Source organism: Temnothorax curvispinosus, unplaced genomic scaffold, assembly GCF_003070985.1.
Source record: "Temnothorax curvispinosus isolate PA1 unplaced genomic scaffold, ASM307098v1 QBEX01010444.1, whole genome shotgun sequence".
Classification (NCBI taxonomy): domain Eukaryota; kingdom Metazoa; phylum Arthropoda; class Insecta; order Hymenoptera; family Formicidae; genus Temnothorax; species Temnothorax curvispinosus.
In genome coordinates this window covers 90,902-115,640 of record NW_020220224.1, presented here as the reverse complement: position 1 = coordinate 115,640, position 24,739 = coordinate 90,902, and the positions used below count along the sequence as shown (strand labels likewise).

General features: G+C 41.3%; 5 protein-coding genes across 9 annotated transcripts; 3 read left to right on the top strand and 2 right to left on the bottom strand.

Moving 5' to 3' along the window:
- Nucleotides 1-9: 9 nt before the first annotated feature.
- LOC112460286 (cleavage and polyadenylation specificity factor subunit 5) lies at nucleotides 10-4,423 on the top strand. Its single transcript, XM_025024909.1, has 6 exons — nucleotides 10-275; nucleotides 2,511-2,711; nucleotides 2,794-2,857; nucleotides 3,785-3,950; nucleotides 4,033-4,147; nucleotides 4,235-4,423. Exons 1-6 carry the CDS (start codon nucleotides 157-159, stop codon nucleotides 4,254-4,256), a joined length of 687 nt encoding a protein of 228 aa, XP_024880677.1. The 5' UTR covers nucleotides 10-156; the 3' UTR covers nucleotides 4,257-4,423.
- Nucleotides 4,424-4,859: 436 nt separating this feature from the next.
- LOC112460285 (queuosine salvage protein) lies at nucleotides 4,860-6,503 on the bottom strand. Its single transcript, XM_025024908.1, has 2 exons — nucleotides 6,354-6,503; nucleotides 4,860-6,293 (listed from the first exon to the last, which is right to left on the bottom strand). Exon 2 carries the CDS (start codon nucleotides 6,246-6,248, stop codon nucleotides 5,238-5,240), a length of 1,011 nt encoding a protein of 336 aa, XP_024880676.1. The 5' UTR covers nucleotides 6,249-6,293; nucleotides 6,354-6,503; the 3' UTR covers nucleotides 4,860-5,237.
- A 576-nt stretch (nucleotides 6,504-7,079) lies between these two features.
- LOC112460281 (ATP-dependent DNA helicase PIF1) lies at nucleotides 7,080-9,203 on the top strand. Of its 2 annotated transcripts, none has more exons than XM_025024903.1 (2): nucleotides 7,080-7,175; nucleotides 7,269-9,203. In XM_025024903.1, exon 2 carries the CDS (start codon nucleotides 7,295-7,297, stop codon nucleotides 9,179-9,181), a length of 1,887 nt encoding a protein of 628 aa, XP_024880671.1. In that variant the 5' UTR covers nucleotides 7,080-7,175; nucleotides 7,269-7,294; the 3' UTR covers nucleotides 9,182-9,203. The 2 variants fall into 2 exon arrangements, with proteins under 2 accessions (XP_024880671.1, XP_024880672.1); XM_025024904.1 differs by having other exon boundaries at nucleotides 7,135-7,175; nucleotides 7,245-9,203.
- LOC112460277 (protein brunelleschi) lies at nucleotides 9,172-14,279 on the bottom strand. 4 transcript variants are annotated; one of them, XM_025024896.1, is made up of 12 exons: nucleotides 13,151-14,279; nucleotides 12,741-13,014; nucleotides 12,438-12,660; nucleotides 12,040-12,251; nucleotides 11,757-11,955; nucleotides 11,258-11,672; nucleotides 10,956-11,176; nucleotides 10,505-10,862; nucleotides 10,234-10,390; nucleotides 9,988-10,165; nucleotides 9,693-9,916; nucleotides 9,172-9,611 (listed from the first exon to the last, which is right to left on the bottom strand). In XM_025024896.1, exons 1-12 carry the CDS (start codon nucleotides 14,089-14,091, stop codon nucleotides 9,420-9,422), a joined length of 3,594 nt encoding a protein of 1,197 aa, XP_024880664.1. In that variant the 5' UTR covers nucleotides 14,092-14,279; the 3' UTR covers nucleotides 9,172-9,419. The 4 variants fall into 4 exon arrangements, with proteins under 4 accessions (XP_024880664.1, XP_024880665.1, XP_024880666.1 ...); XM_025024897.1 differs by having other exon boundaries at nucleotides 12,450-12,660; XM_025024898.1 differs by having other exon boundaries at nucleotides 12,456-12,660.
- A 71-nt stretch (nucleotides 14,280-14,350) lies between these two features.
- On the top strand, nucleotides 14,351-24,589 carry LOC112460274 (small subunit processome component 20 homolog). The gene is made up of 8 exons (XM_025024892.1): nucleotides 14,351-14,523; nucleotides 14,612-14,892; nucleotides 14,970-20,150; nucleotides 20,307-20,562; nucleotides 20,953-22,618; nucleotides 22,692-23,125; nucleotides 23,229-23,498; nucleotides 23,702-24,589. The coding sequence occupies exons 1-8, from the start codon at nucleotides 14,479-14,481 to the stop codon at nucleotides 23,846-23,848; spliced, it is 8,280 nt and encodes a 2,759-aa protein (XP_024880660.1). The 5' UTR covers nucleotides 14,351-14,478; the 3' UTR covers nucleotides 23,849-24,589.
- The last annotated feature ends 150 nt before the right edge of the window (nucleotides 24,590-24,739 follow it).

Sequence of the window (24,739 nt, the reverse complement as noted above, 5' to 3'; positions counted from 1 at the left end):
CGGTTCGGGGGTTCGGGCCGTTCGGCGTCCATTCCACAATCCATTGCCTGCAAGCCGCAAGGCCTGCAATCAGCAATCGTTCGTGAGGATTCGGAGTTGTCGGTGAAAACTTGTGGGAGAGCAACGGCAAGCAACGGTCTGGTCGAAAGGACGAAAATGGCGATGGCGACGAACCAAGTTAAGGGTAGCGGCTGGCCACGGCGGGCGAGCAACAGTTCGTTCGAGGGGAAGGTGGTGCAGAATCAGTCGGTCACCATCAACAGGACCGTCAATTTGTAAGTGGCGCGACGTGACGCGCGAGCCAGAATTTTATCCTTTTAGAGTTAACTGTGATTTCTGACCGCCTCTCTTCTATAGAAAACCACGGCCACGACGCCGGCCTCGGGCAGACGCGCGCTAGCAATTCAAAATATCGCTTCTAAAAGAGCAAAACAAAAGTTGAGAGAAAGGAACAACCCCTTTCTCTCCTCTCTCGCGATGATCGGCCGTTTGTTTCTTTTTTTTTCTCCCCCCCCCCCCTTCGAGACCCCCGGAATTTTAAGCAACTTGTATCCGCCGTTCTTCACACTTCACACGCGACATGTAGGCACCAGGCACCTGGCACTTGTCCTCAGTGGAGAAATGTCCGCTGCGGTTTACGTGCGATAGTCGTTTACGATTTATACGATACCATTTGCTTAAGATTCTCGAATGTAGGCTATAGCGCGTCGAGCACGCGAGTTATTAACGCGGGATCTTCACCGGCATTCGATTCACGCGCAGCGTCTCTCTCTCGAGCATCGTTTCCTCTCCACAACACTCCACAATGTCGTAAACGACGTAGTAAACTAATTGTAAGCCCGCTCCCCTCGCACTCGTAATGTGTTGATTCTCAATATGCGTGCGAGGAGGCTCCCCGCTCCCCGCTCCCCGCGCTGTCCGTCTCTGTTTTTCTTTTTCATTTTGATTGTTAAAAAGCAGTGCAGTTTGTATCTTAAGATTTCGCGAACCGCAGATCGTACGATCCCGACAAGGCTGTATTATTTTCTAAGTTTGTACGCTCGCCAGGAGAGCCCTGTATATGTTTTATGATTCATGTTTCATGATTTCACTCTTCCATTTCATGTAAGACACGCTATATCTATATGTATTATATGTATACGTACGTACTACATTTTGTACGGGGTAGTTCACAATTATATCTATATATATATACATACACCTAGTTGTATTACATTTTAAGATAGTATCTAATATAATACAAATATTGCGATTATTCTGCTTTGTTATAAGAAGGTAAAACAAATCTTCTTAAAACAAACACCATTATAAACGAGATCTATGTAACGTTATAAGATCATAACTGGATTATTTGTGTTCATGATATTATATATGTGCATCTATGACGTTACATTTGCAGCATCTTAATTGTGTTATGAATCAAAATGTTACAGAATATATATTTATATATCAATGTATCTCGGCATCATGCAGGTCTTTGCATGTATTTATCAAATATTAATGGCTAATTTTTTTATTGTATTCTTGAAAGCTCTTAAATATTATCTTTTTTAAAGAAACTTCATACATCGTTGCAATGTGTCATTATATTAATAAACTGATAAATATCATTTATTGACATAAAAGTTAAAGAAACAAATTTAAATAATTTTATAAAGCAATCACAGTCACAGTAATATATAAGTTAACGGTAGAAATCTAAGAATATGATGAAATATTTGTATTATTTATCGAGTACTTGCTGAAGTATTTACTTGTGCAGATACGATTGTAATGTCACAAATAACAAAATTATGTTTGCCTGTTATTTATATTTAATTTGATTATATCAGGTGTTCAATGTGAATGCAGAACTTTAGTTATGTGTTGAAATGTTTTATACATGCGTATTTTATACATGTAAAAGCTGAACGTAAAGCGATATTTTTATGACAAATAAGCTATCATATATGAAATATAATTAGAAATTCCATATTACATATATATATATATGGAACATTTAGACTTATGTTACATTGCATAACAATATTTTGTTCTATGTTTATACTTAAAATCTGACAAATACAAATACAGATACAGAAATCGTTATTAAGCAATGTAAGAAAGAGAATAGAGTGAAGATTGGAAACTTTGTTCTGTTAAAAAATTCCAAATAAAAAAATTTATAGACTTTATTACAAAATTTTATGTACCTAATGTATATTTATTAACAAAGAGATAATATTTGATCATAATAATAAAGGCTCTTTGATAATAAAGTAACTCTTTTTTATAATTTAAATATCTACACATTTATTGCTTAACGTACAAAGACATAAATACTGTTAATATTGAAATATGAAAATAGCGAAAGAAAAAATTAAATTGTTATATTGTGTATATTTACATAGTTTCTGTGAATATTGTAATATCGCATCAAGCTGTATTTGAAGAAACTGGATTTAATTACTGATGGATTAAGTTAAGCATATACAGGAGCCTAACAAAAGAATACAAATCATTTATCATAGATATCCTTTGACAAACTATACGTTTGGAACAAAAGAGCCACTCTTCGAGAAAGATCCATCAGTACCAGCAAGGTTTCAGCGCATGAGAGATGAATTCGACAAGATCGGCATGCGGAGAAGCGTAGAAGGCGTCTTACTGGTACACGAGCATGGACTGCCACACGTTCTTCTTCTGCAACTCGGCACAACATTCTTCAAATTGTACGTTTCGACAACTTTGAAAAACGTATGCAGCTTAATAACAAGATATCAACGTTCATACGTTTCCTTCTTGTTGTTTCAGACCTGGCGGAGAACTCAATACAGGAGAAGATGAGGTAGAGGGCCTAAAACGGCTCCTTACAGAGGTAACAGTTAGCACGACGCCTTACGCTGCCTTACAGGCTGGCTGGGAGTGGCACTTTTATATCGTTAGATTGTAACATTGTCTTTATAAACATCATCATTATTGTACAAAACCCTGCAAACGTTTGTAGAACTTATGTAACCGGGCCTGTAGCTCCATATAGGGGCTTGCTCTTTTATTCTTATAATATTTTGTACTTTTGGCGTGCTGCATGCCCGGACACTTTAATGTTGAAAAGATATCGCACGTTATTGTATCCGGTTGGCTAAGAACATTGTTCTTATTTCGATGGTGTATGTTTTAGCACAGAGAGAAACATCGAAGAGACAAGATGAAATGCAAGAATGTAAAATAGTGACAAGAAGACTGTATATAAACGTCGCGAATTTTTGAAATTTATAAATTGGAGAACCGATTGTATATATGTACTTATATATTGAATAGGGTTTAGAATTTTATTGTAAGGAAGAGATATCTGATCGCGGCATAATATGTGGGCCTACGACGTTCGTCGCACGTGTCAGATCACAAGACACGTAATGAACTTGAGATTTGTAATCTCTATCACATATTCTTGACTAAAATTTTAGGTCACACACGTGACGGTTTCACATTAGGTATTCATATCAACATCATATAGATATCATAGGTGAAAGAAAACGTACATGTATAAAACCCTGCAAACGTTTGAATATCCATATCAGCTTTCGATTTCAAAGAGATTCCGTGCTACGTGTCAGTCGTCGATAAACTTGAATATTGTTAGACGTGATGCTCGTAGGTGACCGCCGTAAATGTCTCGAAATATAATAAATATTGTGCAACCATGTTCTTAGTAGACTGACAGAGGAAGAATGTATTTTATTCTCATAGTTACTCGAAGCTCAATATGATACAATGTTAGACAGCAAATGGGATTGGTTTCTAGACTTTCGGACGGCAGGACGGGGTGAAGCAGGAATGGGTTATAGAGGACACCATTGGAAACTGGTGGCGTCCAAACTTTGAACCACCTCAGTATCCGTACGTGCCGCCACACATCACAAAACCGAAAGAACATAAGAGACTATTTCTCGTACAACTACAAGAGAAAGGTATAACGACATATCAGAAAACCTTGACTAATCTTATCATCTCATAGGCGTGTGTATTTACTTGTGTTATTTTTGTGTTCAGCTCTCTTTGCTGTACCGAAGAACTACAAGTTAGTCGCTGCACCATTATTCGAATTATATGACAATTCGCAAGGTTACGGTCCCATAATCTCATCTTTGCCACAATCTTTGTGCAGGTATGTGTTAAAGAAAAAAAAAATCTTTATATTTTGCAAAGAAATGAGACATGACATATTACAAAATTACATTTATTTGTGTTTCAGGTTTAATTTCATCTATATGTGAAACTAGAATTAAAAGACCAAGACCGAAATATTCGGTTTAATTTAATGAAATCTATTAGAGGTTTAATAATTAGACGCGTATGTGGTACGAAACGATGCTGATATTTGAGGGAAATTTCTGATCTATGTATATGATGCATTGCGAATTAAATCATTTTTTAAGTAGTATTTATGTAACTTTATAATCTCATTCCATCAACTTTTGTATCTAGATGTAAGTTTCTATGTTTTGTTTTTGTATCTGTAACGAGATACAGCAAGAAGTACAATCTACGTCATTAATTTTAAAATGTACATAAACATTTTTATCAGCTTTATTTCCCAAAATATATGTAACGTGTATTACGTGCTTCTCACAAAAATAACGCGTACGATGCGAATAATACCATGGGAAACCGTAACCGAGATGCAATGTATATTTTTCTGCCAAGTCCTCGAAAATACTTTCTAAACTCGTAATAAAATTATTATGTAACGAGAGAGTGTAGAGTGATTGTATATCGATAATTTATAATTTGACACAATTTTGATTTTCTGTTACAATAAGATAACAGAGGACTTTTTGATAAACCAATTCGTTGATAAATTGAATTGAACTGACTTGTTTCGTATAAGCAGCAGTATTAGAGAAATATATTTCATGTAAATATCTTAATCAAATACATTCATATTATTGTACAGTAAGTAATTCAAGTTCTCTGCCTTACACATTCTTTCCACTCTCTTTCATTCTTGCGTAATATCACATCGCGCGGTACGCGATATACGATGATATCTTTTATGTCTTATCAATAATTTTATCTAATCAATCTCGTTATATAACATGAAAGAGCTGTTTGGCCTGAAACATGTAATAAACTTTATTCTATTTTCTCTCGTTTTGTACATACATATGATGCGGTATAAAAATATAGCTAAAAAGGAACAGATAAAATTTGGTTTTTAGAATGTAGTATTTGGTATGTAAAAACTTTTTGATGGCCTAATAGTATATTGTTCTCGTTTTGTGGAACGGGATGTGCTCCAACTGTTGCGCGTACTCTCGCCGGTAGTCCCACAGGTAGTGGTCGATCACGATCGTGTTGACATCGGACGGGTTCAGGCCCACGTTCGGATCGGCTGCGATCAATCTTCGCACCTCGTCGCGCACCTGCTCGACCGCCTCGATCGAGCAGGCACGTATCTCAACCTCCTCCCTGCTGCCCTGCTTTAACGGCTCGTCGGCTTTCAGCTTGCCCATGAGCGAGTCACTGTAGCGCATAGCGCCGTAATGCACGAGCACCTGAGGGATACGATAGTCCGCGAACATCGCGATGCTGTCGATATCGTGGAACTCGCCGAGCCCGCGTCCCTCGTAGCAGGCCCAAATGTCGCCGATCAGTATCTGGGCCCTCTTGTAGATGCTGATCCTGTGCCCCTCGTAGTTGGCCTCGTCCCGGTACGAGTCGAATTCCTTGACGATCAGCCGGAGCAACTTCTCCGCTGAGCCCTCGCACGACTTGATACACTCGGCAAACGTGCCCTTATACCTGTCCAACAGAACCCTTCCGGCCTCGTGCAGGCCCTTGATTCTTTCGTCTATAAGCGGAATGCTGACCTCGTCGTCGCCACGGAAAATGACCTCGGCATCCGCCTGCGTTATCTGCGAGTAATACTTGGGATCCCACATGGGTTTCCCGTCGTCGATGGCCCGAGTGACTGCGGCGCAGAACGCGAAGTAGCCGGTCTCTCCGTTGACTGTCCATTTCTTCGCGCCCGTCTCGGTCCAGAAGGAGAAGTTCAACGTGTCCAGCACGAATATCCAGTCCGCCGCCCTGGGGTCGTCGGGCTTGGGATGAAACTTGATCTGCGAGAACGTGCCCTCGCGAATCTTACCGGTTTTCAAGCCATCGAGGATCGCCAAGGCCAGTTTCTTCACGCCCGCCTGCTCGATGAACACGTCCTTCGCCAAGCCGGCAACCAGCTTCGCGGACTCCTTTGGCATCAGGACCATGATGTCTGGATCTTGATAGCCGAACCCCGAACGATCTGTCTCAAGCTATTCCAAACGATTGTCAACACGTGTCAACGACTGTCAATTTATCTACTTGACGCTTACTTTACAAATGCAATGACCCTCGCTTTTTCGCTACGTGTCGGTACCGGCTCGAACAATAACAATGGCCGTTCCAAAAATGGAGCGCGATCTTCAGCTGATCGATTACGCGCTCTTTCTGGCTCTTTCATCATTTCAGCAAGATATCTGATATCACTGGGTGCGTTCAGCCGATACTCCGCTAGCCTAGCAATCGTGAGCAGTCGCTCGTTTTCGCTCGTTTTCGCTCGTTTCCTCTCCTTTGACCCAATGGATTAAAAAGAGAGGAAACAAGCGCTCGCTTCTGTCCAGCCAAATTTTTCCGTAGCAAATGGTAGCAAAGCGCTCGCTGCTTACGTGCGCTAGGCTAGCGGAGTATCGGCTGAACGCACCCACTGATATGAGTGATATGACATCATTTCCAGCTGCAGAAAAATAACAGAAAATGCTATAGAATAGATCTTCAATACATTTCGGAACACACTCTATACACAAGCGGGGCACAAGCCACAAGCCAATGGCCTAGTTTACACCGACTATTTGATACACGTACCAAGTACCATATCCGTATCAAATTCGTATCAAATCTCGGTTTACACCGGGATAACCCGAGATTTGATACGGATTTGATACGTATATAGTACTTGGTACGCGTATCAAACGGTCCGGTGTAAACTAGGCCAATAGGAGAATTCATTTTCTAGTTACGTCCATCCAGTGAGTTCCTGTTATTCCCAAGGTTAGGTGGGTTAGGCATCCTGCGCCGAGATATTGCGCGCGCTTTCTGGTTTACCGTTCGGCGCGTTCTCGCGTACTTGTCTGCCGGTGTTGACGTCGCGCGTTCAGGTAACGCCAATTTAAAATATCTTTAGAAAACATTAAGTCTATTGTTAAGATCGTCGCATTGTTATCAAGGCAACTGCTCGTGGCGTTTCCTAGGTGAACGACTCTGCTTGCGGGGTGACATGGATTCCGACAGCTGCTCGTTGACCTGCACCGTTGCCGTGGAATGGTTAAACGCGCAAGGATCCATCCTGAGGAAGGCGACTCACCGGACGGCGTCGTTGCGCCTGATTCGAGACACGCAGCGCGAGCTGCTGGTCGAGGTACGCGCCGAGAAGGCGAACGCGCTCACGAAGCTACCCCTAAGAGGTATATCGGTATTTAATAAATTCATGACCGAGGGCAAGGCGTCCATCAAGTTTAAAGAGCAGAACTGCACGTTGTTCTTGTCAAACGCACCCTCCTCCCAGCTGATAACGTTCCTGAAGACTATATTCGTCAAGCTGACGGGCCAGGAAGTACATCAAGTCCCGAAGGATCCCTTGCGGGAGAAGTTCTTTGCGAATGTGCGACCGGGCGGCGGTGGCGAGGGCGAGGACATCAGTCCAGCTACTAGCACAGAGGTCAACAGAGCGAAGGAGAAAGCTATGGCTGTGTCACGCGCGACGGTCACCACTCCGTCGCCGGGCGTGGTCAGGAAGCGGAAGCATTTCAACGACGATGGCCACGGCGCTAAGGTACCCGCGGCAAAGAAGCTGTACGAGAATCCTACTGCAGGAGAGCTGACTGAGGAGCAAACGCGAATTCTGAATGCGGTACTCAGCGGGAAGAACGTGTTTTTCACCGGTAGCGCAGGCACCGGTAAGTCGTTTCTACTGAGGAAGATAATCTCGGCCCTTCCCCCGGACGTGACGATGGCCACAGCGAGCACTGGAGTAGCAGCCTGTCACATAGGTGGAATTACGTTGCATCAGTTTGCCGGTATCGGTCTGGGTACCGCCACCAAGGAGAGATGCGTCCAGTTGGCCTCCCGTCCGTCCGCAGCTTCGATATGGAGGAGAACGAAACACTTGGTGATAGACGAAATTTCTATGGTAAACGGTGATTTTTTTGACAAGATCGAGGCGGTGGCGAGACACGTGCGTAGAACGGAACGACCCTTCGGAGGAATACAATTAATCTTGTGCGGCGACTTCTTTCAGTTACCTCCCGTGTCTAGGACTGACGACAAGGCCAAGTTTTGCTTTCAAAGCGAGGCCTGGCAAAAATGTGTTCACTTTAATTTTGAATTACAGACGGTCCATCGACAAAAGGACAAGGCGTTCGTGAAAATATTAAATAGCGTTAGGATAGGTAGAGTCACGGATGACATCGTAGATATATTGAAGGAAACGGCGAAGCAAAAAATTGAAGGCAATGGAGTATTAGCAACTAGATTATGTTCGCATGTGAAGGAGGCCGATGAGATTAATGAATTTCAGTTGGATGAACTTAAGGGCGAGAGTAAAGTATATACGGCGTTAGATTCCGATAGTTCTATGACGTACATGTTGGATCAGCAGCTGCCTATACCTGGTAAATTAGTACTGAAAGTTGGCGCGCAAGTTATGCTGCTGAAAAATATAAATGTTAACAGTGGATTGGTGAACGGAGCTCGAGGTGTTGTTGTTAGTTTTAAAAATGATATACCGGTGATTCAGTTGCGATCTGGAACTCATTATGAGGCAAAGATGGAAAAATGGGCTATCAAAACTACTTCCGGTGCTGTCGTACACCGAAAACAAGTTCCGTTAAAGCTAGCGTGGGCCTTTTCGATTCATAAAAGTCAGGGCTTAACTTTAGACTGCGTGGAAATGTGTTTGGCGAGGGTATTTGACGCCGGTCAATCTTACGTAGCACTTTCAAGAGCTCAGAGCTTACAAAGTTTACGTGTTTTAGATTTTAATAGCCAACAGGTGTGGGCTAACACAGCTGTACTTGAATTTTACAAAAAATTCAGGAGGACGGTGCAAGAGATGGAAATGATTCCTCTCGGTAAGAAAATTAAATTAGAGGGAAATAAACGATAATATATTTATATTTTTTATAATCTACACATATAATATACAATAGCTTGTTGGAAGTAAGCACGTTATATTTAACGCACGCACAGACGTACATAAAATAATTATTAAATGTTTTAAGTAAATATTTTTTCTTTATTTTTATGTATATACGTAATACACAACGTTTCGGTTCTTTCTTTTTACAAATATTACACAGTTCATTGGTGTAGACGGTGATTTGTATTTTATATTTATCATTATATTAATAATCGTCGACAGTTATCTCGATGGGCGGTATGTAACGCCATGTATGTCCCGCATTTATGAGCTCCGAATAAAGTATTGGAGAATTTGGAGCGGATTCTTTACTACTACATTGAATATCTATTTTGTACTGACCAGCAGTAAAGAATACTACGCGACATTCATGATAGGCTCTGCCGGATTCCTGTAACTGTTATTTCTTCATAAATTCGGGAACGTAAGACAAGTGTGTACACAGCTACAACGTGTATTTATGAAAGTTGTGACTCACAGTAGGCAGCATGACCTTATTTGCTCCAGCTATGGATAATCTTGTTTCCAACTGATAATTATTCACTCCATTATGATGATCCTGATAGAAATTAATGGACAATGTAAGATCACTCAGCGGATGCTCCAGAGCATTGCACACTCCCACACCAACGCTTATGCATTCACCCAAAGCACACGACAGTTCTTCTTGTGCTTTTACAATAATATCGTTAATAGTTATTTCTGGAAAATGTTGACGTTGTTTAGTAATCTTTTTTTTTTTTTTTTTACATACGCACAATAAATATACGCACCCCACTGTAGAGGACTCATTCTGACCAGATCTAACATATCCTGAGTTAAAGTAATGCCGGATAGAGTTGCTTTTCCTGTTGACTCGGTACCTAGTAATTGCCAGCGTAGATCAACCAACGAAGCTATATGTTCAGCACATATTTTTTGGAGTTCACTTGTGTCACCAGCACCATTTAACTATAAGTGACAAAAATAGTATTATATTTTGCGGCATGTCTTCGAATAGGCCACGTCTCCGTTATTACCATAGATAATTTATTAAGTGGACATCGGTCAACTGGAACAGGAATTCTACATGGTTCTTTACCTTCCATGTATATACATTTATTTTGCGTATAGTGCAATTCCATTTCGTGATTTGTCATGTTTGTCACGTCCAGTACGAGATAAAATTGCAATGGTCTAAAAATTGTTAGCGAAAGAATTTTTATAAATAACATATATGTATATGAGATACAACGTGTATAAATAAATACTATTTTACTAACATCAAGTATTTGCGTTTTCGTGACTTACGTTTCAGCCGGCAATACATCCCACGTAGTAATCTGCACACTGGGTAGCATCTCAATGGTTATAAAAACAGATGAAATTCTGCAGTATCCATTTACCAAGCCTCCACCTCCTGAGTATTTTATCCTCAATTGACCTTCGATAATATTAGACGTCTGCAAAGGTACTGCAAGTTTCGACAAACGCGTGCTCGCTAAAGAAGAGTGGCCGGAGTGCGAACTTATTCCCGATCTGAAGGAAGAGGTCAGCTCGGATTGTCTTTTCGTATGAGACGGAGAACTAAGCCTAGATGGTAAAGAACTGTGGCCTGAATGTGACATTAAACTGCTCGGTTGACTAAGACAGGTACTGCTAGTAACATCTGAAAAATAAATTGTAAATTCAGCAAAGAGGAAAAATATATTAAAATTTCAAAATTATGTTAGCATAATAATATAATTAACGATTATATTACCATTTCTAATCGAAGGCGCTATAAAGTCCGTCGCTGCGTACAGATATAAAGTAAGACTCGCACTGCTGCCAGGTTGTAAAGGCACGTGCGTCATTAGATTCTCATCGCTCCATTTGAAAATTTTACTCTCAGTTACAGCATCCAGAGTGGACTGTACTGATAACTCGACCATTTCAATAGGAACTTGACCGGCGTTCGTTATCGTCACGGTACACTCGGCGCTGCAAATGTGAGCGAAACCATTTTACACGAAAATGGTATTGAGGGAAAAAATTTTGTTAATGCTAACAGTAGACACAAACCTCTCACCGCCATAGAGAGATATACTCGCGCTGGTAACTATATTGTCGCCGGAACTGAAACTAGCAGTTTGAGGCAAACTAGTTGCGACATCGATTCTTGGTAAGGCTGGAATGACTTCGACCGTATATTGAGGATGTAACATACTCTCCATGTATCTCAATCTACAGTTAGATTTAACTCCTAATGTATGTGTGCTGAATCCGAGTATTTCTAAATCTCCAACTTCCTTGGGTCTGCCTGCTAACGTAACTGCACGCGGACCAGACTCAGCAGGCAGGCTAATACTTTCTGGTATCGATTCGAATACTACACCGTTTGTCAAAAGTCTCATGTTAGACACGTGCAATTCAAATGGTAAAGGATTTATGAGCAGCATTGACACCTCACAGATATCTCCTTCCACCCACAAATAATCTGTTGGAAAAAGTCCATCTTTTATGATATTACACTTTTATTGATGGTAGATGGTAATAATAAAACATGTAGGTATGCACGTACCAACTTTGCTTTTCGAAGTATTTTTGCGCTCCAACGATCCGAAATTAATTGGCGTAAATAAAAATGGACCATGATCTTCTTTCACCCTTTCTATCTTTTGAGGCTGTAAATGTGGCTGCATGTTTTTCAGAGCAAACGATTTTGTTTTTGGTATATTTAATAAATTAGCCGGTGGTATGACAGTACCAGAATCTAAAACCTATCGTTTAAAAAACATTGTTTATTTTATATGAAACACGTAATATACGTATTCATATCATTATATAATTATTTTTTAACATACAAGAGGGACTGGCGCACCCTCGCACTGTTGAGATACATTTTGTAACTGTAGTGCAATATCCTTCCGTTCGGTAAGCGTCAGATGATTATACATTGTTTGGAGCAAAAACGTCAGATGCCTTGTAGCGAGTGCCGGATGGCCCATTCGGTTGGCAGCAGCAACAAGTTCGTTTATTATTTGAATCTGTATAGCCGGCCATCCTCTTTGTCCATCTGTAAGAGAACAATACGATTTTAAACATAAAAAAAAACAAATTGAAACAAAAAGATGAAATTATATTAAAAGATGGTCGTTGAAAAGACGTTAACACATATATATTTTTTTCTTTAAACGTATAATTTAAAAGTATAATAATGTATAATCAGGCAAATATAATCAAGGTAAATGTTAAGGTTTACAAAATTTAATACACGTGCAGTAACCTGGTGGCATATCGACAGGATCTAAAGACAATTTAAATCCAGATGTAGCTTGCAACATCAAATTATAACATTGTTGCCAGTCTGGATTAGGATTATTTTGCGATACATGACGAGTAGCGGCCAATCGCAAACAGAATGACGCTTTTCTGTCAAAACCAAAGCTCGTATATAGATCTGACAATGTAGTAAATCGATCAATCTGAAATATTTCATCTACTACAACACCTTGATAAGCTTTATACGTAAATGTTTTCTGCGTTATGTTAATATACCACGTACTTTTTCTTGTTCGCTCAGAGACAAATTAATCAATACAACATTATTTAAATATGACGCAGCTTGTAAGGTACAGTTCTGTTCTATTGAGATTCTCGTAGCTTTGAAACTAGCTTCAGTTTCAATTATTCCTGCGTATTGGTATTTACTATAATGCACTATAGCTTCGCGATATTTCTTAGATATTTCCTCAGGTAGTAAAATATGTGGCATGCTGGCCTTTACCATGTCTATACTGGGCGGAGATGGCAAAACTGTAAGAGCCTGTGATCCTCGTCTATAAAATGACAAATAATTGATTATTCATTAGCTCTCACATCTTTAAACCACATTAGATTCCACATGATAAAAGTAGAGGCGCTTTGATGCTTTTTAAAAAGACAGTATCATGTTTTTTGTGTCGTCTAGCATACCTCTGCTTACTTGGACTTCCTTCTTGCAGGGAAGAATTTCTTTGCAATGGAAGACTTCGGCACATATTAGGATAAAGAACCAAGACCGAAGCAGCGCAGAGACCTTCGTACGCTGCTCCCAGCCACAACCAGTCATTGACGGCTTGCAGAATGTTGGCCGCGGACGTATAATTGTTCAGGGCATCGGCTGGAAGTCCGGCTTGAAGACACAGGTCACCTAAATGCTTCGTCATTCGGCCTACACATCTCTTCTTATTATTTCTCGACTCGAGGTCTAACCCGATGAAATCTTTCTTCTCAAATGGAGCCAACAGAAGAGAGACACGGTCTATCTTCTCCCTGGAACGCTCCAGCCTTTTCGACTCCAAGATCCAGAACAGAAAATTGAGATATTCGGCCGTTTGCGTCTCGAGATCGGAGGGGCACGCCTCGTCCGCATAGAATATTGCCCGCGTTTTAAAGTTGCCGGGGGTGGTGTAGCCCGGCGGCGGTTCGTGACGGCCGTTCGACTCGAGGGGACCGAAGAGGATGGCACGCGAGTCGTACAAGGTGCTGCTGTACTTGACCTTGAGGGTCTCGTGCACTCTGCACAGCTCGTTCAACTCCGTCTGCGTGTCGTACTTGCCGAACGTGATCAGGCCTAAGAGCCTCCTGTGCGTCTGAAAGTCCCCCCAGTCGTTGTTCTCCACCGGATGCTCCCGGACAAATCGGGCGAGGATCTCCCGGGTGCCGCCGCTCGAGTCGGACACGGAGAACCTGCTGCCAGTCTTGACGATCCGCTCGCATAACCTACTGACCGTCTTCGGCTTGATCTGCGTGCCGACCGGCCGCAGCAGCAGCAACAGGGAGGCGTGATCGTGAGCGGTCTGCTCGTAGTCGGGATGGGACATCTTGTTGTCGGGCACCGGACTCGACAGGATAGCGCTGATAGCCGAGCGCATTTATGCCATCGATTTGTTCGATCCGGTCACCGATCCTGTCATCTCTCCACGTCGTCGACGGCTAGAGCGAGAACGCGCGGCGTATCGTATCCACACCACGTAAGTAAAATCTAAATCTGTTCCATTCATAACAGCATTTGACAACCCGTCAACCCGTCATCTGTCACCTGTCACATCGGCTGTCGGCAGCGCAGCCTGCGCAGCTGGCAGGGGGAGTGACGGGGGTGGCAACGTCGCGCATGCGCATTCAAACACGGGCCACAGGCTACACGTGGGACACGTTCCGCTTCACGTTGACTCCTTTGAAATGTTTTCAGTTTAAATAAAGTGAACGTGATGTGTTGATCGAGTCCGATTAACGTGCGCCAGGACAATCCAGGAGTTAACATGAAGAATAAACCGACCCGTCATAAGGAGGCGAACGTCTTCCGGGTGAGTAGAGTCGTACGCGAGGTTAGGTTAACCTAATCGCGTGCGCGCGTGGCTCTGAAACCAGTGAAACCTGATCTTTCCTCCACAGTTTAAGCCGTTTTCCGAGCGAGTGACGGAGATCGACGTCGACGTTTTTCACCGTGTGGCACATCGGAACGAGGACGACGCCAAGGAAGTCGAGACTCACTTTCACGAGACGCTGCAGAAATGGAACGTTCTCAACCTGACGGATGGCTACACCGCCTTCAAGAAGCAAGTACGAGACATCGTCACGTTGCCCCAGCTCCTTCACAAGAAGCAGCACGTGATCGACGCGCTTATGTTGTATTTGAAGAAACGAGATTCCTTGTTCCTACAGCCGATCTTAGAGTAAGTAGCGTACGGAGAGGCATGTAGATTGATAGAAGTTTGTTATTATTACTATTCTCTCACATTGTTTCCCACAGGTTGGTAGTAGCCGTAGCGAGAGATCTTCAGAAGGAGTTCTACGATTATTTTCCAGAATTTCTGTCCGAAATGATCTGCCTGCTGCAAACGAAAAACGCCGAGCAGATAGAGTATACCTTCACCACTTTGGCATATCTGTTTAAATTTCTGTGGCGATATCTCACAAGAAACATAAGAAGTGTGGTGCCTCTGTTACTGCCGCTGCTGGCTGACACGCAGCCGGTCTATATAAACAGGTTTGCCGCCGAAAGTTTTGCATTTGTAGTTCGCAAGATCAAGGATAAAGACTCCTTCCTGAAATTGGTGCTACATATTCTGGAGGATAGAAATGAAAATGCTAAGGAGAATGGGATACCGGGCTGCGGAAAGTTATTGTTTGAAGTTGTCTCCGGTACTCCAGGACAGTTCCATTCCTGCGGCGAGCAGATGTTACTTCTTTATTTCAACGCTCTGCAAGACGAATCTCGTGATCAAAAGCTCACTTACGAAGTACTACGTGAAATCGTAACGTGCATATTGCAAAACATACATCCACAAAAGTGCGACGTCATGTGGAATGTTATACTTAAAATAATGGACATGTTTGTCGAAAAGTTGAAGCAGTCGTTAGACGTCTCTGAGAGGAAACACGCTTTGATTCTTTTATTGCGTCTCGTACATATGATTGTCAGCTATAAAAATGGTAGATTTTTAACCGACGCTATATCCTTGACGAAAAGATTTACCAACATGATGGACGTATTGAGCGAAGACAGTAATATCTTGCGAGAAGTTATCGATGTGTCTGTAGCCATTCTCTTGGCATCCAACGTTAAGTTAATGCAGGAGAATTCGAGTCAACTGTTGCTGAAAATTATGATGGTGAACGATATGGAATTATTGTATTCCTCCGTTGAAAATTTAATACCGTACTCTTCGTTCGAAGCTTTGGTATTGCCTCATGTATTGCGGCGCAGCATGTCTACTGGATTTGACAGTGAGACGTTGCTTCTGCTTGCTAAAATAATTCTCGCAAAAGCATCACCTTGCCTCAGCGGTATAACTTTGGACAAATGGAAAAAGTACATTTTAGATACACGGAATATTGGAAGCGGGAGTATCGATTATCTCTTACGAGAATTGAAAACGTTGTCTACCGATACCGTCTCGCTCGACGCACTGAGAATTTTGATAATTTTACCACATCTGAAGCCGTTACGCGAAGAATTTAAAGATATGTTGAGAGACGGCTTGTTATTTTTATATAAAAAGATACTGAAACCGGACAGTGCGGATGATGCTGCGGACATCAATAAAACCGCTTTCGTATTTTTATTAACACTGGAATCGCTGGTGCACGTGTCGGAGCCAAGCAGTCTCCACGAGTTTTTCGTAAAATCTGACATAAAAATAATTGATCTTGTTAATAACGATAACAAGTGTATATTAAACGCGATAGATCTCAGCTTAACGTACTTTGCTGCGTCGCAGCATCGTGCGGACTACATAAATTCAGCGTCGTTTGACAAATTAAACGACAATATAGTAAAAAAATTTAGTTCACCTTATAGCAACGTTCGATTAATCGTGGCACACTTATACTCTTTGTTTTCTAATGTCGAAGATCTGAAGGGGCCCTCGGTGCAAGGTGATGGAAAAAATGCTATGGAGCTTGTCTATTTGGTGGAATGTGAATCCGTGACGATGCAAAACTACCGCAGCAAGCTGTTGCACTTACAAGCTTTAGAATTTCAGACTCACGCGATAGTTAATCTAGATCCGAAGTATCACGAATTTCCATTAAGATGCTTGATGGGCACGTTGTACGTCAATTTTTCTCTGCTCTGGCAGCCCGTGAGTACAATCATAGCTAGTTACGGTAACAAGGAATGCCCACAGTTCTGGCCGACGTTTCTGGCCGAGTTAACGTCTAACAATGTGCCGGAGATTGAACGGAGATCGTCGTTCGCGTGCCACGTGGTTTCGTCGTTGGAATCGCTGATCGAGAGGCACGACGATAAGCCTGATTTCGAGAATTACAAGATCCTTCTCTGGAAATGCATGGCACATTTTTCACATTACGCCGAGACGAAAAACAGAGACTTAACCGGATTGTTCATCGATTTCGTAAATGCAAATTTTTTTAGATCCAACTCCGACGAGGGCAAGTATTGCGACGTCGAAAAACGTAAAGAATTAATCGATGCGGACGATGACACGGATGACGAGAACGAGAGCGAGAACGAGGAGCGTAACGAGAGCGTAAAAGCCGCGCAAGCGGACGCGATGAAAAGGACGTACAAGGTAAAACTTTTACTCGCCCAGATGGAAATATTTGACAAGGTGCAGAATCCGAAAATGATGCACAGAGAAGCGGAGCTGCATCAGATCTATCTGGACTTGATTTCTTCGAGGAACGCCGACATACAGAGAGCCGCTCTGAATTGTCTCTTTGCGTACAAGTACAAGTATCTTTTGCCATACAAGGAGTCTCTGTGCAGTCTGATAAATGAGAAGAATTTGAAGAATGAGCTCGCGCGTTTCAAGCTGGATCGGGAGAGCAACATGATAGACGAGGAGCATCGCGAGAATCTCATGCCGATCATAATGAGAATTATTTACGCCAAAATGATTACGAAGACCGGCATGAGGACCGGTGGAAAAGCCGGTGGATTTGCACGGAGAAAGATCATACTGCGCTTCCTGGGCGGTGCGCAGGAGGACGAGATGATCATATTCGTCAAAATGGCATTTAGACCGTTCAAATACGTGTCGGAGGTGGACGAGGCGTTTGACCTGAGGAAGTACGCTGGGAACATCGTCGATACCGTCGATCTGAATAACGTCATGCCGCCTAAACGCATGCAGAGCGCCGTGAATCTGTTGGCGATAGTAATAGAGCAATTCGGCGGGAAGATGTCGGCGAAGTTGTTACCGCGGTTGCTCAGAATATTGATCTGCATCCTGGCCGAGGTGAACGGGATTCTGCGGAGATCGGGGGAGGTTTACCCGGGATACCTGTCGACGATCAAGAACGTGAGGACGAGCTGCGTCGGTATCCTGGCCAGATTCTTCACGCATTTCGAGGACTACGACTGGCAGCGGCACGAGATAGACGCGATCTTTCACGTTGCGATATTTCCCTTGTTGCAGAAACTGCCTATCGAAGGTATACACAGTCCTACGACCTTGCTCAAGTTATTCATGGCGTGGGGCCAGAACTCGCGGTACTATCCGTTGTTTGCGAAGCATCAGGAGGACGACCAGTCGATCACTCCTCTCCCTTATATCATGCGACTCCTGTCGAATCCCAAGACGCATCAGTCCGTCGTCAACGCCATTCTGGAGATCGTCGAGAAGATGCTGACACTGCAGGACTACGGGAGATCCAACGAGGATGCGATGCAGGTGGACGCGCCGTTCTTACCACTAACGCCGATACTCACCAACATGCTCGAGGTGGAGGAGAAGGTACTTTCGAGCGGGATCAACTACGGCTCCGCTATACTCCTGCCGCATGTCCCTAACGTTCTGGAGTTTATCAAAGATAGACTTAAAAGGTTTCATAAGAGCATGAACAAGACCGAGCTGATCATCCTGTCGCGAATCTCCGAATTCGTTACGGATGTTGAGACATGCGACACGGTGCTGAAGCTGATAATACCCGTGTTAATCAAGAAGGTTACATCTGGCGGTAACGAGGAGGTCGTTATGGGATTGTTGACAACCGTCACGAATCTCATAAAAATTGTGAATAAGCCAGAGATTCATTTGCGTTCTATCGCGCCGCTGATGGGCTTTCTGTCGGATGTGCCCGCTCGCAAAACTCTTTTGCAGCTGTATCGCACCATCGCCGAGAGGTTCGCGGAGGAGCATCGCGAAGCGATGATTCAGGATTACGAGGTTTTGGCCGCTCTCAACGCGTGGGATCACAGATGGGTCGATCAACCGGACTTCCAGAAGAGGCTGGACGCCTTCGAGCTGATCAGCGACATGGCCGGGAGAAACGCGATTGCCCTGGAATTTGGCGTGACTGTGATACACAACTGCTTTTATTTTTTGAAAACTGTATCGGATTTGGCGATGCGAGATTGCTCCGGGCAGTGCCTGAAGCTCGTCGCGGCGAAATTAGCGAGGGAGCACCAGAGTAACGTCTTGAACAGGCGTTACTTAATGGACGACACTATCTTAACTCTTACGAGGAAGGGCATTACGAGCAAGAACGAGACCGTTCGCCTTCAATCGATAGCGCTTTTGGGACACATGGCCCTGGAGTGCGCGGACGTGCATCTCGTTTTACGAGACTTGTCCCTGCTTGCCAATCGAGTCGATCCTGAAGTCGATTTTTTTGAGAATATGCAACACTTGCAGTTGTACAGGAGAGCTCGCGCCTTACTAAAGTTCTGCACGCTCGCCAAGACATTGCGAAAGCCGTTTAATCCTAAAACATTGACGCAATTTATTCTTCCCCTCTGCTCGTCATATTTATGCAACGAGGCTTTCATTCACAAGAACAGTCTCGTTGACGCCGCTATCGAGACCGTCGGAGTGGTGTGCAAGCTGTTACCGTGGCACCACTACGAGATCATCTTGAAGTATTATTTAGGCAAACTGAGGAGCTCCACAGAGTTCCAGAAGCAAGTCGTTAGAATAGTAGTAACGATACTAGACTCCTTTCATTACGATCTTTCAAAGTACAAGCCGGCAGAGAAAATTACGAAAACCAAAGCTTCTTCGGCAGGAACCGAAGATAATGCTGTTACTGAAACTTCTGTCACTGAACCGCTAAGAGAAGAATCTAATGATGCGATTAGTAAAGATGAGAACCTCGAAAACACGGAACAAGGAGATGAAGAAAAATTGGAGGAAGCACTAAACGATGAGAATGTCGAAGGTGTTGAAGAAATAATAGAGACGGATAAGGAAACGATAAAGGAAGACTTACCGATACTTGAAAGGCAAACGCTGCTTTCTCAATACGGCGCGAAAAAAGTGGTGTTTAGCATATCGAACGGATTGTTGCCTCAACTGCATCGATCGATTGTGGCAAAAACTCGGCAAGACAGCAGTCATAAAATCAACAAGAAGAAAATAGCCTCCGAGACCGAGGAGGACGATTTATTGAGAGTTCCAATTGCTCTCGCGCTTGTTAAGTTACTGCAGAAAATGCCCGAGAATCTTCTGAATACAAATTTGCCAGGGTAAGTGATGTCAGAAATATTTTGTACTCTTTTATCGCATTTGAAGATTATTTTACTCAAGTAGCAATAATCCAAGATTCTGAAAATCTTGAAATTTTAAGAAAAGAGATGGAAAATTTATATATAACACGTGTCTTGTGCATGTATATTTTTCAGAATTTTTATGAAACTGTGTACGTTCCTCAAGTCGCGTATGGAATCGGTTCGACGTGCGACTCGCGAGACACTACAGAAAATTATGATTACTTTAGGACCGAAGTATCTTCACCATCTTTTGAACGAATTGAATACGCTGTTAACGAAAGGCTTCCAAGTGCACGTTCTCGTGTATACAGTACAGGCTGTATTACTCGCATTAAAGCCTCATTTCCAGAAACTTGATATCAATAATAATTTACAAAGCATTCTGTCTGTAAGTATTATACCTGAAATGTTTGATTATACAAACTCTTTGCCAATATATTCTATTAATATAATAATCAAAAAAATATATCAGTATAATAAAGTTTGCATTATTTGTATTGTATTCGCAGTATACATCGTATTGTCCGATATTTAATTATGATTCTTTCTCTGCTATACTATTCAAGCAATCTCAAATAATATCTGTATTCTTAACAATCAATTCGAATGTTGGAAATACTTGCTAACGTTTTTTAATGTCTTGACCTTTGAAAAGATTTATGGACTTATGTTTATATAATATACTTTTGTCAATAAAAATTAGTACAAAGATTGGTAAAGTTTGATCAAATATTTTAAAAACGCTATGTATATCTTTAAATAATTATTTTGTATATAGGTGTGCAAAGTGGATCTATTTGGATTGACCGCAGAAGAAAAGGAAGTAGCTGGTATCATCAAAAATGTGTCAGAGGCAAAAAGTACCAAGAGCTTTGATATTTTCCATATTTTGGCGGAATTTATAACAGAATCTTGCTTATTAGATTTAATCCTGCCGTTAAAAGAAATGCTATTGAAGACGCACTCGCATAAAACGATACACAAGATTGTGGAATGCCTCCGAAATGTAACTCTGGGATTGGCGGACAATGCTTACATACCGTTGGAACAAATGCTTATATTTCTTTACGGTATTATTTCGGAAAGTATACCAGGTCTTATGCCTGAGAAGGATAGTAAAAAGCTCGCGGAAGAACAGCGAAAAGGTGAAACGAAAACTCTGATGCCGCAGGAGTCGAATTATTTCCTCATACCGCCAGAACCCAAAAACAGAATGGGTATTAAAGTTACTGCAAAAACTACCAAGCATGCCAACGTTCATGTGATGATAGAATTTGGTCTGAGACTGTATCATATATTGCTGAAACGGGACAAAGTCTCCGGTGCGAAATACAAACGTTACTTAGAACCATTTGTGTCAGTTTTAAGTGACTGTTTAAAGTCCCATCATGTTAAGCTGTGCACCGTAGCATTGCAGTGCTTAAATTGGATGCTTAAGATGGATCTACCTTCGATGCACACATCGATATCAGACATTTGTACCTCCATGTTCGACATTTTGCATAAATATGCTGCCGCAGGATTAAGCAAAGGCGATAATTTCGATCTCGTAATGGCCACATTCAAATGCATGTCCGTGCTCGTCCGCGACGTGAAACACTTCAGTATCGATGCAGATCAGCTGAAGATTCTTATCTTATACGCGGAGCAGGATCTACACGACAGCGACAAGTACGGTACTGCGTTTACCTTGCTCAAGGCTATAATACATCGAAAGATGATTGTCGCTGAAATGCACACCGTCATGGAGAAAGTAGCTATGCTGAGCATTACCTCGGAGTTGGAACACGTTAAATTGCAATCCCGTTCTTTGTTCTACTCTTATCTCATGGGTTATCCGCTCGGCAAGCATTTGGATAAACACATATATTTTTATCTCACTCAGTTGAGCTACGAAATGCAACCGGGCCGATTGAGCGCACTGGAAATGATCCATTCCATCGTCACGGGATTTCCGTTGAAAACGTTAACAAGGAGGTCAGAAATCATATTTGTAATGACTGGTGCAAGATTGATAGACGACGACGACCCAACTTGCCGTAAACTTTGCGCGAAATGTATAAAAGAAATGCTTATGCGGATATCCTCTAATGATAGGAATAAGCTATTTGACAAATGGCCCCTTCAATGGCTAAGTGATTCCAAAATAAGGTACCGGACATTGGCGGCACAGTTGTGCGGCATATTCGTGACCGTCGAGAAAAATGATTTCGATTCGCGACTGCCTCAAGTCTTACCGTTGTTATTAAAGCAGTTTCACGCATATTTCTCTGCCTCTGACAAGTTAGATAATGCAAAATGCTCGCAGAAAGATCCTGATTTAAAGGAAGAAAGAACAAAAGATCATCATTTAATTCAAGTGTTGCAACTACTACTAAAAATAGCACATCACACATCTTTCCTCACAAATGAAAAGCACAAGGATTCTATTGACTCGTTTGCCGGTAAGTTATTTTCGCCGAAACGTTGGAAAGCTTCATTTTTTGTCAAGTATTGCATATTTACATTTTATTTCAGAATATAGCCAATCTTTGTTGGCGCATCCGCACTTGTGGGTTCGATTAGCAGCCGCGCAATTAATCGGCTTTATTTTGGCTGTCCTTGACGTTGATAAAGTCGTGGAACTTTTAAATAATCCAGAGAGCGATAGAGTACATGAGGGTTACATGTATTCGAGGCCCGTTGAAACTTTAAAGAGTTTGATTCTAGATTTAGTGGCTCAACTTTATCCGGACATGACATTCGAGGAGTTAGCAGATCAGGTTGTGAAGAACCTAATCTTTATCGCAAAGATGTTAAAATCGGTCACAGGATCCGTCGCGAAAACTGATGAGGAAGATGATGGAAGTAAAGCGAAAAATAATAATAATTTATCTTTTCCCTGGCTTATCAGGAGACTGAGAAAAGCTGTAAATATAGAAATAACGCAAGCCCCTAAGTCAACATCAGTGGTAAGAATATTTTCCAGATATCTATTGTATGTATCTGCGAAAAGTTTCGCGAATACATATTTTATATTTTAAAATAAACCATATGAATGATACATGTTTTCAGAGAACTGCAATGTTCAAGTTTATTGCCGGTATAGTAACTACAGTGCCTATGGAATATCTAAACGTGATACTTTTCAATATTATGTCTCCATTGGTACGGGAGATGACTACGACGGAAGAAACGAACGTTGAATTACGTCGGCTTGCCAAAGAAGTAGCTACCATGATTAAAAAGTCTTTAGGAAATGAGGATTATGTCAAATTACTGAATCGAGTACAACAAAAGTTGGACATTAAGAAAGCGGAAAGAAGAAGAGTTCGTGCGCAACAAGTAAATTTATTTTTATTATTTTACATCTTTAATTTTTTTAGTATAGTATATTTTCATGTTTATGAACTCGTTGAACTTTATGAATAAGGGCCGATATCACAGTCTCCGATTAACGTGATCCTCCGATTAAACTCACTCTGCATCTCTTTCTAACTGTCCCTAGTGCTCGGAAGAATTATATATGCATTATTTTTTTATACCAGTTTGTGACTGATCCCGACCTGGCGGCTAAACGTAAACTGGCTAAACAACAAAAGAAGAAAGAGGCTAAAAAAAGAAAACTGGACACTATAAAGGGAAGGAAAACAGCAAAAAAACGTAAAAAGAAAGTAGAACTGGATGATTTCTAATTATACTATAAATATAATTAGACAACAAATTTTACAATTTAAATATAAATTATATAAAATAAATAAACAATTTATATAGATGATTGTGTGTGTGTTACTTGTAAATAATTATAAAAGCGATGTAATATGTATGAATTAAATGTGAGTTTATGGATTTACTTCCAGAAGTTTTTACAAACGCTTATAGACAAGTTTTATAGTCAATGTTTAAACATAATATGTGTAACTAAGTATTATGCAACAAATATTTTTTAAGAAAACACGTCATTATGGTTCACAAAGTTTCATTTCTCATTTCATTTCTTTTCAAGAAGCGTAGAGTGCCTTCAATTTCTCCGATTTCAAATTTTTAACACTTTAAATTCGAAATTATGTAGAGGATTTATTTTTCTTTAAGAGAACACTAATGATATATAAGAAAGTAAAATCAATCCACGTGTTTAATTTTCTGTTCTACTTTCTTTTCTGTATTATTAATTGTTTTTTATGACAATCGATTATATGCCATTTACTTTTTGCTTTTTTACATCGAATATTAATGCCATGTCTCAGACAATTTGAAGTCAACTTTTTTAACAGCAATAGCTTTTGATTAATCAACGTTAAAAAAAAAAGTAATTGTGTGTTAATTGCAATAGCAATTTTGAAACAGACTATAATTGGTCACTTAATATTTATCGCTTGTATTTTTGTAAATGGCTATATGTATCGACCTTATATTCATTTCTTCATTTTCTTTATCATCATATAAATAGTATGTCTATAATACAGAGTGTCTTTTTGACGTGGCCCTAACTTTACCTAATAATTATTACTTTATTATTACAGATTATTGTTAAACATTATGGGAAAAAATGGTTTAAGATTTAATTTCTGATAAGAAATAGTGTA